Source organism: Malaclemys terrapin, chromosome 3 (genome assembly GCF_027887155.1).
Source record: "Malaclemys terrapin pileata isolate rMalTer1 chromosome 3, rMalTer1.hap1, whole genome shotgun sequence".
Lineage (NCBI taxonomy): Eukaryota > Metazoa > Chordata > Testudines > Emydidae > Malaclemys > Malaclemys terrapin.
In genome coordinates this window covers 14,634,920-14,652,194 of record NC_071507.1, presented here as the reverse complement: position 1 = coordinate 14,652,194, position 17,275 = coordinate 14,634,920, and the positions used below count along the sequence as shown (strand labels likewise).

The 17,275-nt window shown below is 46.5% G+C and overlaps 1 protein-coding gene across 1 annotated transcript in view; it reads right to left on the bottom strand.

The window, feature by feature from the left end:
* The window catches only part of LOC128833715 (uncharacterized), a 42,522-nt gene extending 30,091 nt beyond the window's left edge, over positions 1–12,431 (bottom strand). The window contains exons 1-2 of the mRNA XM_054021791.1: positions 12,238–12,431; positions 5,035–5,095 (exon numbers count right to left, since the gene is read on the bottom strand). Of these exons, the coding sequence (XP_053877766.1) occupies positions 5,035–5,095; positions 12,238–12,431 (255 nt within the window). The remainder of the gene's footprint in view (positions 1–5,034; positions 5,096–12,237) is intronic.
* Between the last annotated feature and the right edge of the window lie 4,844 nt (positions 12,432–17,275).

Below are 17,275 nucleotides of genomic sequence, written 5' to 3'. Positions count from 1 at the left end.
GACATAGGTCAGGGGTTTGTTACAGGAGTGGGTGGGTGAGATTCTGTGGCCTGTGTTGTGCAGGAGGTCAGACTAGAAGATCATAATGGTCCCTTCTGACCTTAAATTCTATGAGTCTAAGCAGCTGTTAATTGCTCTGAAGTGCTCTGCCTGGAACTGATACAAAACAAAGGGAAAGAGAAAATTTGCACCCAGTGTTTACATAGGCATGGGTATAGCATTGATATTCACGCTGAACATCTCAATTCTGTGCAGAGATTCAAACCCAGTATAATATACAGTGAGACTAAGAACTTGGAAGGATCACAGAGAAACAGAGTCACCGCCTTAGGTCCTTTCCACAGCCACTGTGGTATTCTCCAGAAGCCCTCACCCCTTTTATTTTTTACCTTTCTGGATGTAACCCAGTACATTAGCCTCCATTTGCCAGACGCTGGGAATGGGCAACAGGGGATGGATCACTTGATGATTACCTGTTTGGGCTAGATGGACTTTTGGTCTGACCCAGACCATTCTTGGCCGTTCTTAGGTCCACTACTGTCTTGTGGTAGCTGATGAAATAGACTGAAATAACAGCACCAGGAGAGCAGTGTAAGGAAAGGAAAAGACGGAGCCTCACCCATTGAAAGAGAATGATATTCTTCACTTAGCAACCTCCATTACACCATCCCTCTACATAACATAACTCATAGCTACGTTATAGCTTTTCCTTCCTGTACCCCTCACTAGGCCATAAAATCCTGCACAGTCAGCATGGAATTGTCACTATTACTAAAGGCAGATGGGCCACTACAGACACTTAGGGATGGTTGGATGGACGGTGCTAGCTAAGTGCAATATATTGTCTGTAGGAGGCAAACTCCAGTCGATAGCTTTATGTTTGCTATGTGATTTTTTTTTCTCTCTCTACATTTAATTATGAAGTCGATGCCTCCACTAACATTTAAAGCACAGTAAAATGCCTAGGAAGTGTTGTTCCTTGCTCTGTTCTAAGCATCATGTTTCGTGATGGAGAAACACAGTATTTGCATCAGGCAGGCAAAGACCCTTGCAGTCAGTCCCCTTTAAGAGCGACCTTTATTTCATGGACCCTTCAGCAACAGAGCAGTGTCCCTAATACAAGAGCCCTGATACCAAAGCACAGCATTCTAATAGACCGGCATGTAGCTTCTACAGTCTAGCACAAGGTGTCACTGTTGGAAACTAGTTGCTTTACTTTAGAACAGCGTGGATCTCTCAGACCCGGCTTAGTATTTTTCCACTGCCTTTCTACCAGCTCAGTGTCAGGAGGGAAAACTCCTTTCTGTTATGTCACTTGTTTTCATTGTATTAAGGGAAATGCAAATGCCCACATTTGCTCATTTTCAGTGGCTATCTTACTCTAGGCCCAGTTCACCTCTGCGCTACTTGTTTTATGCTGGTGTGACTTTGACCGCAGAGGACACCGTGGAGAAGTCAAGTGGTGACTCAGTCCCTATCGGGAAATGATTAGCAGTTGTTTCTGCAATTTGTATGTGTGGTTTGTATTCCTTCCCTTCAACGTTTTGGTTAGTCTGGTGTGATAGTTCTTTCCTTCTGAATAGGTGGAATGCTGTGTGAAAGCTACCGGTGACTGAATTCCAAAGCTAGAGAACAGTCCTGTTTACCTACCTCCCAGCTGGTTGTAAGGATGAATTGGCTGATGGCTGGCTGAAAAGCGCTAAGCGGGGGTGCTATTATTATTACAAATCTGGCCAGGGTCTTAGGACCAGACTGTGCATCTGGGAGCTCCCCAGCACTCCCCAACTCATCGTTTTTTAGGAGGATGCAGAAGCCGCTCCTTTGTGCAGCTGATCAGCTCTGCTAGATGGTATGGAAGGGAGCCAGGGTCATAATCCTATCTCCTTCCTGCCTCTTTTAGCAAGACGTGCCCCAAACAGCTCTATCAGGGAGCATCATCTGTGTGGTAAGGATTGTGCACGGGCTGCAACAGAGCCTGTCACCTGAGCTGGGGAAGGGTATGTAAGTGGGGAAAAGCTCCTTGGGAATCCGTCCAGGGACCAACCACCATCTGGCCCCTAAACGATGTCCCCTACAGGCTTCACCTATATATGTCATGGTGAAACCCTGGGAATTTATTGCTGTGACTTTGTTGGCCTGGAGCAGGAACTGCTGCCGTGGCTTCAGCGTGGTGGAGACATAAACAGCCTATTGAACGTTCTTGGAATTTCTGAGCTAAGAGCACAGAGAAAAATCTTTCTCCACTTGGACGCTGCCTTCGGGACGAAAGCGATTTGGGGATCTCGCTCTTATTATTTCTTCAGGGCTTTTCTACCAGTGGCAGAAATGGGAGTAGGGAGAGTGCTCAGTGCTCCTGCCAAGAAAGAGGGGGAGCTGCAGCTCCTCAGCCAGGCCAGGGAGAGGAGGGGAACTGCTGCTCAGTGAGACCTGGGCGTGGAGGGGGAATTGCTGGTCAGCCAGACCTGGAAGAGGATGGAGAACCAGGCCAGGGAGTGGAAGGGGATCTCCCCTCTGCTCTAGGCAGGGCAGTTGTGTTCTCATTTCCCCCCTCCCTGCTCCCCCTCTCTTAAACCCCTACTGACTACGCGTCTTACCATGTAAATCTTACCATGTTGGGATGTGTAGGTGTCAATACCAAGCCAGATGACGGCATTTCTGTTTTTTCAGTTTGCTTTTTAAAAACCTAGGAAGTTATTCACAAAAGAACTACAGTAACTCCTCACTTAACGTCGTCCCGGTTAACGTTGTTATGTCGCTGATCTATTGGAGAATGTGCCCGTTTAAAGTTGTGCAATACTCCCGTATAACGTTGTTTGGCAACCGCCTGCTTTGTCCATTGCTTGCAGGAAGAGCAGCCCGTTGGAGCTAGCTGGTGGGGGCTGGGAACCAGGGTGGGCCGGCAGCCCCCCGCCCCATCAACTCCCCACTCCCTTAAGTTCCCTTTGCGGCAGCTGCCCAGCAAGCTATCAATTGCTGGGTAGTTCAGGTGTCCCTCCCCCACTGCCATGTGCTGCTCCTGCCCTCTGCCTTGGATCTGCTCCTGGGAGCCTCCTGCTTGCTGTGCAGGGGGTGGGGAGAAGAGGGGTGTTGATGTCAGGGTGTCCCCTCCCCCCACTCCTGTACTTCATCTCCACAGAACCGGGGGACACACACGACAGGGCTCAGGAGGGAGCTTGCTAGCAGCAGTTACTGTCTCAACTTGCTGATCTGCTTAAAAAGGCAATGTACTTAGAGTGGAGTCCCCGTATTTAAAGGGGCAACGCATCTCTCTCTTTCTCTCTCTCTCTCTCTCACACGCACACACACACACACACATGCTTGCTAGCAGCAGTTACTGTCTCAACTTGCTGATCTGCTTAAAAAGGCAATGTACTTAGAGTGGAGTCCCCGTATTTAAAGGGGCAACGCATCTCTCTCTCTCCCTCTCTCTCTCTCTCACACACACACACACACACGCACACACACACACATGCACCACCCAGCACTTCGGAAAGTGGAGGGAGTGGTGCGCTCCAGTGGGATAGCGTGGGTTCATCATCACGTTCAGTGTCCGCAGGGAATGTTTGCAGCCACTGCCATGCGTCTATTGGGTCTCCTCCCTCCATTTGTGCTGCCTTGTAGAGTGTGAGGCTACATTAACAACAATGTGTTAACCCTTGAGGTCTTAGCCGAGTGCTAGTTCATCATTTAGCAGCAAGATACTCCCTGTGAAATATCCTACCCTCTGACTCCTCAACCAAGCTTCACAATCATCATTGCTTTCTACAGTATTAAATTGTTTGTTTAAAACTTATACTCTGTGTGCAGAGTGTGTGTGTATATATATATATATTTATTTATTTATTTCCCTGGAACCTAACCCCCCCCCCCACATTTACATTAATTCTTATGAGGAAATTGGATTCGCTTAACATCCTTTCTCTTAAAACAGCATTTTTCGGGAACATAACTACAACGTTAAGCGAGGAGTTCATCATCATCATCACTCCCATAACCACATTGGTTGTTGGGGCACCATCATTGATGAGCAATCAACCAATTGTCTCCACCCCTAACGATTGTGTGTCTCTGCTTGAGTCTCGGCGAAGTCTATTCCTGTCCACTCTTTTATGTTATCAATCCATCTCTTTTTCTGTCTACCTCTTCTTCTCTTCCCCTGTACTGTCCCATGGAGGATGATCTTGGATAGGCCAGATGATCTTGTTACATGGCCTTACCACTTCAGCTTGTGCTTCTTCACGATCGTCAGGAGATCTTCATATGACCCAGCACATTGGGTGATGATGTTACAGACCTCGTTATTAGGGACGTGGTCAAACTAGGAGATGCCCAGTTTTATGGAAGTATCTCATCTCATCTCTAAGCGAGGAGTTACTGTACATTAAAAGGGTATTACTAAAGGTTGAAAAGTCAAGTACTCAAAAGTCAGGAAATGGCAAAAGTAAAGTTGGTTGGGCAGGACCCCTCCTCAAACCTTACTCTAAATAGAAAATTCTTAATTTCTTCATGGGCTTTCCTATGGCACTCACCACTATAATATCAGAATGCTGCACAATTATTAATCCATTTATTTTCACAATACCTCGGTGAGGTGAGGAGGTGATATCGATATCCGCACTTTACAGATGGGGATCTGAGGCACAGAGAGATTGAGGTCAAAAGTGTCCACTGATTTTGATTGTTCAATTTGAGTCACCTAAGACCTGATTTTTCAGAGTACGTAGCATTATTTAGCACTTTATACGTTCAAAGCATAGCTCCCACTGACTCCAGTTGCAGCTATGAGTGTGCAGCACTTCTGCACCTCAGAGGCTCAAGTCAGGCAGCCAGGAAAGAAGGAACATACAATTAGTGACCACATGTGAAAAGTTTGGTTTAAGTGACTTGCCCACACAGGAACTCTGTGAATACATAAATTCCGTTCTCCATGGCAACATTCAACAGCCTTAAATATAAGACCCTGAAATCCATACACCTATCAGCTTCTCCAACAAATGAGACAGGGGTCCTACAGATGACAGCCTCCTCCTTTACCACACAAGCCTGGTTCATACCAAAAGCAGACCCATCCTCTGCACTGAATGAGGCAGGGGTCCTGTGGAAACAAGAGCATGAGATCACATAATCAAAGACTGTAAAACAGTGCATATGCACAAGGGCACTGAATTAAGGTTGCATAGGCTGCAAGGAAAGGGGCTGTAACACAGGTATCACGTGAGATGGTCTGATCCATGAAGGCAAGACCAAGCCTCTTTATATAGTAACTCCTCGCTTAACGTTGTAGTTATGTTCCTGAAAAATGTGACTTTAAGCAAAACAATGTTACGCGAATCCAATTTCCCCATAAGAATTAATGTAAATGGGGGAGGTTAGGTTCCAGGGAAATTTTTTTCACCAGACAAAAGACTATATATAAGTTTTACAGTATAAGTTTTAAACAAAAAATGTAATACCATACACAGCAATGATGATTGTGAAGCTTGGTTGAGGTGGTTGAGTCAGAGGGTGGGATATTTCTCAGGGAATGTCTTACTGCTAAATGATGAACTAGAACTTGGCTGAGCCCTCAAGGGTTAACACATTGTTGTTAATGTAGCCTCACACTCTACAAGGCAGCATGAATGGAGGGAGGGGAGACAGCATGGCAGACAGAGACACACACCCTGTGTGTGAGAGAGAGAGATGCGCATTGTCCCTTTAAGTATGCTGACCCCACGCTAAGTACATTGCCCTTTTAAGTAGATAAGCAAGTTGAGACAGCAGCTACTGCCAGCAAGCTCCCTCTGTCCTGAGCCCTGTCGTGTCCCCCCCGCCCCCGCTCTATGGAGATGGGGTAAGGGGGGTGCAGGAGATGGGGGAGGGGAGACATCCTGACATTAGCCCCCCTCTTCCCATCCCCCCGCATAGCAAGCAGGAGGCTCCCAGGAGCAGCTCCAAGGCAGAGGACAGGAGCAGCACATGGCAGTGGGGGGAGGGACAGCTGAACTGCCGGCAATTGATAGCCTGCTGGGCAGCTGCTGCACAGGGAACTTAGAGAAGCGGGGAGCTGATGGGGGAGCTGCCAGTCCATCCTGGTTCCAAGCCCCCACCAGCTAGCTCCAATGGGCTGCTCTTTCTGCAAGCAGTGGACAAAGCAGGCGGCTGCCAAACAATGTTATAAGGGAGCATTGCACAACTTTAAACGAGCATGTTCCCTAATTGATCAGCAACGTAACAACGAAACAACGTTAACCGGGATGACTTTAAGTGAGGCGTTACTGCAATACAGATGGAACAGTCTTGTTGTGACCATATACCCCAACATGGGTGTAATTACAGCAGAGATAGGGCCTTAATTTAATGAAGGCAGTCACGCTGCGGATGATCTTTCAGTAGAAGGCCACACTGTTATCAATGTAATGCAATCAGAGCATATTTTAGTATGAGTTCTGCTAATTACATCTGGAAATAAGGGAATAGACGGTTCTGTTATTGGACTAATAGAAACTTTTGGTGGGTGTCTCCATTATCGTTATGTCGAATAGCCTAGTTTCTTTTCTTGAATGATCAGTAGGAACACAGCGAGCTGCTGGAGCATGGGATGGCAGACTGTTTCCATGGCGCTAGAAGAACAACATCCAGGTTACTGGGAATAAACTGATGTGTAATAGGATAAAAAAAAATTTCAAAAAAACTTTTTAACAACATCCTGAGCACTTGGGCTCCGATGCCAGCCTCTTTATCCTCATCACTGCTTTGCTGAGGCTATTAGCCAGAGGAAAGACTGTTTCTTATTCAGGAATGGAATTCCCATCTAGAAAACAGTTCTCTAACTCCAAGGCCTTGGTTACACTGGGGCTGTACAGCGCTGCAACTTGCTGCGCTCAGGGGTGTGAAAACGCCCCCGCCCCCGAGCGCAGCGAGTGCAGCGCTGTAAAGCACCAGTGTAATCAGAGCCTGCAGTGCTGCACGCTCGCTCGCAGCGCTGCAAGCTACTCCCCTCGGAGAGGTGGAGTACATACAGCGCTGTGAGAGCTCTCTCTCAGCGCTGAAAGGGGGCTCTGCAGTTATGAACTTTACCAGGCACATCTGATTGAAAAGCAGCCACATGTCAATGAAAACAACAATAAAAACAACAGAAGAGCAGAGTTTAACAGCTGATGTTATTTCTATGCTAGGAGCTCTTTACTGATATAGGAATACCAGTATACTGTACCAACAAATGCTCGTAGTATGGATGCAGTTATACTGGCAAAGCTGTGCTTTCTACTGGTGCAGTAAAACCACTCCCCATGAGCAAAACAACCCATCCTGATAACAGTTTTGCCAGTATAACTGCATCTACACCATTAGGGACCTCTGCTAGCACAGTGGTGTTGGTCCAGGACATAGGTGCTGGAACTGGGGGGTGGCGGTGTGTGGGGGGTCCTGCAACACCCCCTGGCTTGAAGTGGTTGCCATCATATACAGGGCTCCCAGGTTGGTTCAAGGGCTCTCAGCACCCCCAGCACCACTGGTCAGGGATCACACCTCTGACCAACATATATCTGTAGTGTAGACATAACCACAGTCACAAACTGGAGAAAAGAGAATGAAAAGTCCTACTCTTTTGTCAGCTCTGTTAGACGTCGCAAGTCATTTGTTTCCCCTTAATTTTGCAAAGAAGTTTGCTCCTGGGCCAAGACCTTTCCTGCCAGCTTCAGCAATCAGCAAATTTGCACAGCTGCTGTATAAACTCCTAAAAAGAGGGGGCTGTAAAGAAAATGCTGATACAGCCTCAGAAAGGGGGCTCAGAACGGTGCCTACGCTTTTTATTGGTCACTTAATTATGTCATGAAGTCTAAGGGCCTGTTTGCAACAAATGCTACTGTGTGAGTTTAATGGCCTCAGGATTAGGCTGGGCAGCAGGGAGTAGATAATGATTTCCAGTAATATTATGACCAAGAAATCTGACTATTACCACTTGCATTCAGAGCTTGCCTGCCCCTGGAGATTTGCTTTAATTACAGCAATTTGCATCCACTCATCAGTGCAGCTGCACCAGCGCAGCCTCCTCATGGATGCGGTCTCTTCACTGCCGGGTGAACGCAAGTTATCGACACTCATGATAACACCTCTGAAGTTAGCCCAGCTAGAATGAGAGTGGCCACCCTGCAAAAGAACACGTGAGCCACGCAGAATGATTGAGTTAGCAGCGGACGAGCAGTGCGAACTTGAGCTCTACCCTGCACCCCCAAACAGGCCAGCCAATTTAAGTTAAAAGCACCACCACACTGTGGTTAAGGGTATTTGTGTTTGGATGGGATCTGAGTTAGGGTCAACGCTCATGTTATAACTCAAGCTAACTTTGCAGTAAAGACAAGCCCATAAACAGTGGAAACCAGTATAAGCCACAACTTTTACTGGTTCATGCAGGGATAAACGTCACCAGTGCAAATAGCAGCTGTCTCTTCTCCACAATGGGAGTTTGCACTGGGGCAGTGACGCTAACAATGCCTGGAATCGGGGCAAATCTTCATAATTAGAGATGAGCCTTTACTGGCCTATAGCACTGTTCTTCATTTGCATGGATTCATTAGGTAATATGTGATGCACCAGCAGACAGAGTTGTAAGAAGGAGATTTTTCTTGAGCGTGCTGAGGGGCCTGGGTTTGTCTGGGAGCTTGGCCATCAGTTGCATTCCTGAGCCTCTGGTGTCACAAACAACTAAGTCCCTCCTGACACCTGTCCCTCTTTCTCCAGTCCCACTCATCATGAACATGCATGATGAAAGACCTTTGTTATAACAGATATGTAGGAAACATGAGTCTGGTAATACTGAGCCAGATCTCCCCTCCTCTGGGAAAAAAACACTGGAGAGAGCAGTGGTGGGAATGTGAAGAAAACTCCTTAAATTGTTCTAGATAGCTGGGCTGTGCATGGGACAGTTCTGTAGGGAAGGAAGGTAGAAGAGAGAGGATCCACCTCCAAGTTGTGCAGCAGCAGAGAGATATCTACTATGGAAGCCTCAGGTCTTGCAGGAGTCACTCACCTTTTCTTCCCTCCAGTTCACCTATCCCTAAAGAAAAGGTACCTTAAAAAGCAAAGAAAGGCAAAAGCTAAGAAGGTTGGATTTGGTGGAGCCTGACAGGTAGGAATTTTCCTTGCTCCAAGGCCGGGTTTGCCAATAGGTAGAATAATGTACTTCTCTGGGGACCTAACATCTCTGCTTAGATCTGACAATGTCCTTATGTTTTACAAAATAAATAACTAATACTTAATAGTGACACTTTTGTGGGACCTGACTCAATATATTTTAATAATAATAATAATTTTAATAATATTTTATTGTGTTTTCTGAGCGGGATCACTCTTTTAACTAACTCTGTGGCTTTCATAAGAAGTCTGATGACAAAATGTGAACTGTTCATATTCATCAACACAGACTGAGAGAGGACATGATAACAGTTTTCAAGTACCAAGAAGGTTGTTACAAGGAGGAGAGAGAAAAATTGTTCTTCTTAACCTCTGAGGATAGAACAAGAAGCAATGGGCTTAAATTGCAGCAGTGGAGGTTTAGGTTGGACTTTAGGAAAAACTTCCTAACTGTCAGGGTGATTAAGCACTGGAATAAATTGCCGAGGGAGGTTGTGGAATCTCCATCATTAGAGATTTTTAAGAGCAGGTTAGACAAACACTTGTCAGGGATGGTCTAATACTTATTCCTGCCTTGAGTGCAGGGGACTGGACTAGATGACCTCTCGAGGTCCCTTCCAGTCCTATGATTCACATGATTTCAACTATAAATTGACCCAGGCTTGACACTTGGCCCCAGGCTGACTCTGACTCAGCTTCACTGAAAGGCTCATGAACCTCAGTGAACCATTTCAGTTAATATGGTTTGAATTTTCAGACTGGAACAAAACAAGTTACATGTGGTTTGACGTACCCTCGCAACCCTTTTGCACAGCTGTAGTCTCTGTTGATTGAGGGGCAGGTTGATTGAGGAGCCTTACAGGAATAGTCCCCTTGTACCAATGGGAATACACTTGTGAATCAAATAAGGCAAGCAAGATTTGGCCCTAATAATGTTGAAAAATATTCTTCAGAAGGAGAATTCTTACTCTCTGGAAATCAAATCAGGTCTCCAAACTGCACTGTTCAATCAAGGCAACCTGACAGAAATCTCTCTCACTATGAGCACTTTCAAATTTGTCAGTGTGAACCTGCCAAGAACTAAATACCGGGCTATGACCTAAACTAAAGGGCACCGTGTACACCGCTGAGCGGAAAGCTTAAAATGCCAAATGGTTTAGTGATTTACCGTAAACATTGCCCATAAGGTCTGCGATGATATTGAGGGACAATTGACTAATATGGGCACATTTTACTGGGCAGAACTCAGCGTGGAAACAAACACTTCAGAGAGCAAACTCTGTTGCAGATGCGATCAACAGTAGAGAAAATGCTATCAGGATACTAGACTGTTGTTAATAATTAAGCTAGGAAAATAAGCATGCTCATTGCTGACTGCATGCAAAAGTTCATCACCCATTCCAGTTCCCAAAGAAAATACATTTTCCCACGCCACTTCAACCTTGCCTTTAAAAGATATTAAGTCACAGTCTCCGCCTTTTTTCTTCAAATGTCCTTCTGGGGCAGGACACAACATCAGGAAAAAAACATCACACATTTCTTTCTGTTTCACGCCTTCTTTGGTTCTCAGACTGCTATAAATATTTGCTACTTCAGACCAACAGCACCATTATTCTTACAGTTCTCAGTCTGGGCTGGCCTTCCTGGTCAGCACTTGATATCTCTATTTCTCAGATCTCAGGCATTCATTTTTTTAAAAAATGTATTGGCTCCTCATCTTCTGAACAGTCCCCAAATCCTGACATCATAAGAATGAGTGTGATTATCTGACAATTCCAGTTGGTGATTTAAAGGAAAACTTCAATCAATAACAGAGACAGCTAACTAATGTCCTTATCCTACAAATATGTACATACCTGCGTACTCTTTTGAATCCAGCGGAACTATTCAAATCCATAAAAATTATTCACATGTGTAAGTGTTTGCAAGATCAGGACCACAGTGCTTACCGAGTAAGAACACAGACAGCACATCAGAACGGACTGAATAATTTCTAGTGGATAATTTGATGAAATTTGCATCTTTCTATTTATAAGTTGTTAGCAAGCAGCTCAGATTTATTCTGTTCAAAATGATTCCTGAATAATTTCTGCAAATAACCCGGTTTCTGGAGCAGCTCATTGCTAGTATCTGATATTGGAAACTCAAGATGTGCAAGTTTTGATTTGACACATACAGAAGATAACCTGGTTTGTTTTGTTCTCTGACTGTAATGATTATGAACAGCTTCCAGTACAAATTCTCAGATTTTTAAGTTCAAAATTTGTTTTCTGTGGATGTACGCTAATATTTATTTAAAATTCACTGTTTACACAAACATTCCTGTGGGTCATGAGTTCACTGGAACACTCTAGAAAACACATACAAAAAGGTCTGTGAAAACCACCAAACAAATTCAATTGTTTATTCAAGTAAATATTTGCAGAAACATTTCTGATCAATTGCCACCTCTCAATAGAATTTACATTTTTTTTTTAGAAATACTGGTCACTTGCTTCAGTAGCTTGGGCCTGGCTCTCTACTCATTTACTCCCAAGTTACTCTGTGACTGTATTGGAGTGACTCCTGATTTACACAGCTGTAAACAAAAGGAAAATCCAGCCCTTATATCCATTCAGTAGTTGCTGCTGGTGTAACGCCAACAGACCCTGGTCATCAGCAGGCAGGATTGAACCTGGGACTTCTGGAGCTTAGTGCATGAGCCTAAAGCTAACTAGCCATTAGGTAAGGCTGCTGAGCAAAATCTGTCTCTCTCTCCACCCCCTGGCCGAGCCCCCACTTGTAACGCTGACAGACCCCCTCCCCGGTGAACATCACTTCCTGTGTCCTCCCTGATATTGTCAGACTCTTAGGCTACTTCCCTTCCCCCACATTTGACTGATCACTATTATTTTAAAGATGTTTTCATGTTTTTCATGTGTTACTTTTCTTAGTAATTAGATGCTGGGATTACATTTATCTGTTCTCTGTAACACTTCCCCTCAGGAGGGGGTTAAAGAGTTCAGTATTTTGCTCTGGTTTTTCCTGTCACCAATTTTAATACTGATCTCAGTTCACACTGCGTGAAATTCACTCCTGGGCAGAAGGCCTGGGTCTCATTTTTAAGTCCTACTTAAGCCTTACTTTGAGGATTTAAGAGGAACATAGGCCTGGTACTGGTCCTTCATACAAGGGTGGATTTCACCCAGGGAGCGTTTTTCTATGACACCTACGCACCCTTCAAAATCGTTATCTTTGTTTGTCACTTCAGCTAACGCCCCATCCATTACATTTGTCAAGATGCATTTGGCATCCACCTCCTCCACCCAGTCCCGCATGGGTGTCTCTTCTGCCAAGCTGCTGTTAAAGCAGGCTGACGCACTGCCAAACTGGCAGGCCCTAGTCCTACTTGCCAACATATTCACACACAATAAAGTCTGCAATCCTATAGAGAATTGTTTTAACTCCCGGGCATGTGTCATGGGGTTTAGAGACCCCATGCTGGCCAAGCAGCTTCTGAGTCAATGCGGCAACTATCATCAGCACTGACTGGCAGAGTAGCTCAGAGAACAAAAGAGCTCAGAAGCACAGGGGTGAGTACAGTGACTGCCAGAGGATCAAGCAGGCTACAGGAGGAAAGTCCTGCCAGCAAACTGGTGAGAAGCCACCCAGACAGCAGCACCTCAGAGAAGGGTCTGGAGAAGCCCACAGCACCAACGGAGGTAGGAAGTAGCTCCGGATACAGCAGGAGGAATTGTTCAAGGCTGATTCTGTCTGCCTGGTTTAAGGGCCCTGAGCTGGAAACCAGTGGAGTGGGTGGGCCAGGGTTCCTGTAATGATCCCTCAACCCAACAGAGACTTAAGAACCACAAAGGGTTTCCAGACTCTCTGAGGACCAGAACCAGCTAGCCCTAATATCAGGGGAAACCCATGCGCTCCAGCCGGACTGAAACTAACACCCTTCATAGTCCAGAATAGCACTGCCGGAGTCCCAGTTGGGTATTCTATCCACTAGATACAGAGTCCTTTGCACTCTGTGTCTGGTCCAGGGACCGTTTAAGTATTTATTCACAGTGGGATAGCCAATGGGCCAACAAGAGCAAAAGGCAAGAAGGACCAAGTCAACTCTGCGCAATGCTCTGTCTGACCAAAGGGAGGCGCTGACACATGAGTTCAATCCTTGAGGGGGTCATTTAGGGATCTGGGGCAAAAATCTGTCTGGGGATTGGTCCTGCTTTAAGCAGGGTGTTGGACTAGATGACCTCCTGAAGTCCCTTCCAACCCTGGTATTCTATGATTAGTACATCAGCCAGCAGCCTATTCATGTCCTCTGCGTTTAGTCCGGATTTACTGCCCAAACTTAAAAGATCAGAAAATCACACAACAAACTAACAAAATACTTATTACATCACAGTTTTTATTATGAGCCAAAGTAAATGGCATCCCACTTGGGTGGCACATAAAGCTCATCTCTAATCCTCCCAGCACCAAAGCTGGAAGTAATTTGAATGCCTGGGTAGAGAGGAAGGCGGCACCTATGGACGTAAGCAGCACGGTTTCTGACCTGTGCCATACATAAAAGATTGCTGCGCGGCCGCATAGCTTACAGGGTACATTGTCTGAGTCTGCTCTGACTTACACCGGGGACAAATCTCTAGCTGACCCAGAACTCCTGACCCTATTGAGATCAGTGGACATTTCACCCTTGACTTCAGTAGAGCCAGAATTTCACCCTTGGAGTGCTAAGTTATCTTATAGCCAACAGGGGAATTAAGCCACTGACTTTACTTGACTTATTGCTGAGGAATTTGGGAGATGTGAGTTCAATTCCCTGCTTTGTCACAGAGTCGTTAGTCTCACTGCACCTTAGTTCCCCATGGGGACAGTAGTACCCACTGGCATACCAGTAGTAAACAGTAATACTTTCACGGGGGTGGGTGAGGATAAATACTATTATGCTGGAGGTTGGATGGTCTCCAGCAAGCTTGTCTTGGAAGCTGTTGGATGGGTGTGCAAGTTGCTTTCCATTGAGGCTATCTGAGGGAACAATTAAATGCCCCCTTGTTCAGTGATAGCCGAAACAATGGAAAACACCACCCTGGGGATTGATAACAAATGCCACTGCCAAAAGGCTAGACTGACTGCCAATGCAGTAGAGCTGCCTGTCTGTGAGTCAGAAACCTCAGGCAGAATGCCTAGGAATAAGCCAGAAAATCACAGGGAGCGTTGCTCTGAGAGAAAGCCGAGCGAGAGAGAACTCTTTGGGCAGAGTGCTGTCAGGAAAGAGGCTTGGAGCTCTGAGCAAAGAAACCTGCCTCCTGTTGTTTGATGCCTGCTGAGTTCAGGGAAACAGGACTTTGTGTACACTCTTTGTAAACAAACAGGATCGCAGCAAAGAAACATCTGATTCCAGCATCATTTATCCTCCTAATGGAAACAACCCACAAGGCCCCGAATATGAGCTAACCACTTGTGTCTAAAAGGGGTAACAATACATTAAAGATTGCCAGGTGCTCAGATACTACTGTAATGGGGGCCATATAAGTACCTAAGACAGATAGATTTACCCCTGTGTAAGTGAGATCAAAATCAGGATATTTAAATTTGCTTCATAGCTCTCACTTCTGGGGGAATGGGCTGCTTCAGTAGTTGGTTTTGTTCTGAATTAACCCATTATCCTTTGTAAGTCTCAAATGATGATACATTAGGAAGATGGACTGTGAATGACCTGGGCTGTGAGCAGGGCCGGCTCCAGGCACCAGCCGACCAAGCACGTGCTTGGGGCGGCACCTTGTAAGGAGCGGCCAATCTTGGGGTGGCGGGGGGCGCTCGGGTTTTTTGTTGTTGTTGTTTTGGTTTCGGCCGGGCGGCGCTTGGGGGGGTGGGTTGTTTGTGTTTCGGCGGCTTGGCGCTTGCGGGGGGGGGCGTGTTTCAGCAGCATGGCGCTCGGGGGGGGGGGGTGTTTCAGTGGCGCGGTGCTGGGGGGGGGTGTTTCGGCGGCGCGGCACTTGGTTGTTTTTTTTTTCCCCGGCAGCGCGGTGCTGGGGGTGTGTGTTTCGGCGGCGCGGCACTAGGGGGCTGTGTTTCGGCGGCGCAGCACTGGGGGGCGTGTTTCGGCGCGGCGGTACTCTTTTTTTTTTTGCTTGGGGCAGCAAAAAAGTTAGAGCCAGCCCTGGTTGTGAGTGGGAAAAAGTGCTTTCTCAGGAAAACCCATGCCTTCTTGATTTTCCTGGCAGTGCAAGCCACAGCCCAGGGGAGTAACATTCATAGCACTTCTGCTGTTCTGCTTGGAGTTCATTAAAAAGTTAATAAGAAAAGGGAGTGGGGGAGGGAGAAGAATTCTATGTGACTGGCCACAGGAATGCAACAAGAATTCAGAAGCACAGCAAAACCCGACCTTTTGAGGTGTTAAGCCGTGCCCGTGACTGGTTCAGCACCTCACAGGAGCAGGCCCTTGAAGTATATAGGATTACAGTTGTTATGACCGGCCACAGACAAAGAAATTTAACTTTTCAAGTGTGAAAGAAGCTCATTGTGGATTTGAACAATGTCCCTACCTCACTCACTGGGCCTGTTTATGATACTTGTCAGAAATATCGGACTTGCCTCTCTCCCTTTCCCCTACCTAGCTTCTTTTCCTCTGCCCTCTGGTAGTAAGACCATGAATGTTCCAGAAGATGTAGTTCTCCATGGCCTAGTTGATAACTAAAGGCTAGACCCTGCACCCATTGAAGTCTGTGGGACATTTGGCACTGACTTCAGTAGAACCCAGGTCAGGGTCTGGGTGCATTTAACATCTCTTGTCCTCTAGAGCAGTGGTTCTCAAACTTATTTGCTCACTCCCCCTTCTTTAAAAAGAAGAACAGGAGTACTTGTGGCACCTTAGAGACTAACAAATTTATTAGAGCATAAGCTTTCGTGGACTACAGCCCACTTCTTCGGATGCATATAGAATGGAACATATAATGAGGAGATATATATACACACATACAGAGAGCATAAACAGGTGGGAGTTGTCTTACCAACTCTGAGAGGCCAATTAATTAAGAGAAAAAAAACTTTTGAAGTGATAATCAAGCTAGCCAGTACAGACAGTGTGATAAGAAGTGTGAGAGTACTTACAAGGGGAGATAGAGTCAACGTTTGTAATGGCTCAGCCATTCCCAGTCCTTATTCAAACCGGAGTTGATTGTGTCTAGTTTGCATATCAATTCTAGCTCTGCAGTCTCTCTTTGGAGTCTGTTTTTGAAGTTTTTCTGTTGTAATATAGCCACCCGCAGGTCTGTCACTGAATGACCAGACAGGTTAAAGTGTTCTCCCACTGGTTTTTGAGTATTTTGATTCCTGATGTCAGATTTGTGTCCATTAATTCTTTTGCGTAGAGACTGTCCGGTTTGGCCAATGTACATGGCAGAGGGGCATTGCTGGCACATGATGGCATATATCACATTGGTAGATGTGCAGGTGAACGAGCCCCTGATGGTATGGCTGATGTGATTAGGTCCTAATCACAAAGATGAAGTGGGCTGTAGTCCACGAAAGCTTATGCTCTAATAAATTTGTTAGTCTCTAAGGTGCCACAAGTACTCCTGTTCTTCTTTTTGCGGATACAGACTAACACGGCTGTTACTCTGATCCCCCTTCTTTGTGTCTGTAGTCATTTACGTCCCGTCCCCGTCCCCCCCAGACAAGTACCTGTACCGCTGCCCAGCACAGAAGGCAGCGTTGTGCCAGCAGCAGTGCAGACGGAAGGGAGACAACGTGAAAAGTGATATTTCTCACTATCACTTTCCACAGCAGACTTAGCGCCCCATTGCTGACAGCCGCAGCCCCGCCAGCGCAGGGCTGACAGCCGGAGCTCTGTCACCCCGGGGCTGACAGCAGGAGCCCCACTGCCCTGGGGCTGACAACCAGAGTCCCGCTGCTGCCTCCAAGTGAGGGAGTGGAGAAAGGAGAGCCCACGCCCGGGCTGCGTCCCAGTGAAGGATTGGGGTGGGGCAGAGAGCCCAAACCCAGGCAGCAGGACACCTGTGAGCCCCAGGTGGCAGGATGCCGGTTGTCCCCTTTTTCCTCTCCCTCCACCTCCCAGGTGTGCACAGCTCTTCTGACAGGCCAAGCCCTGCCACCCGGGACTGACAGCAGGAACTCTTCAAAAAAACAGGCACACAGCTCATGCCTCCCT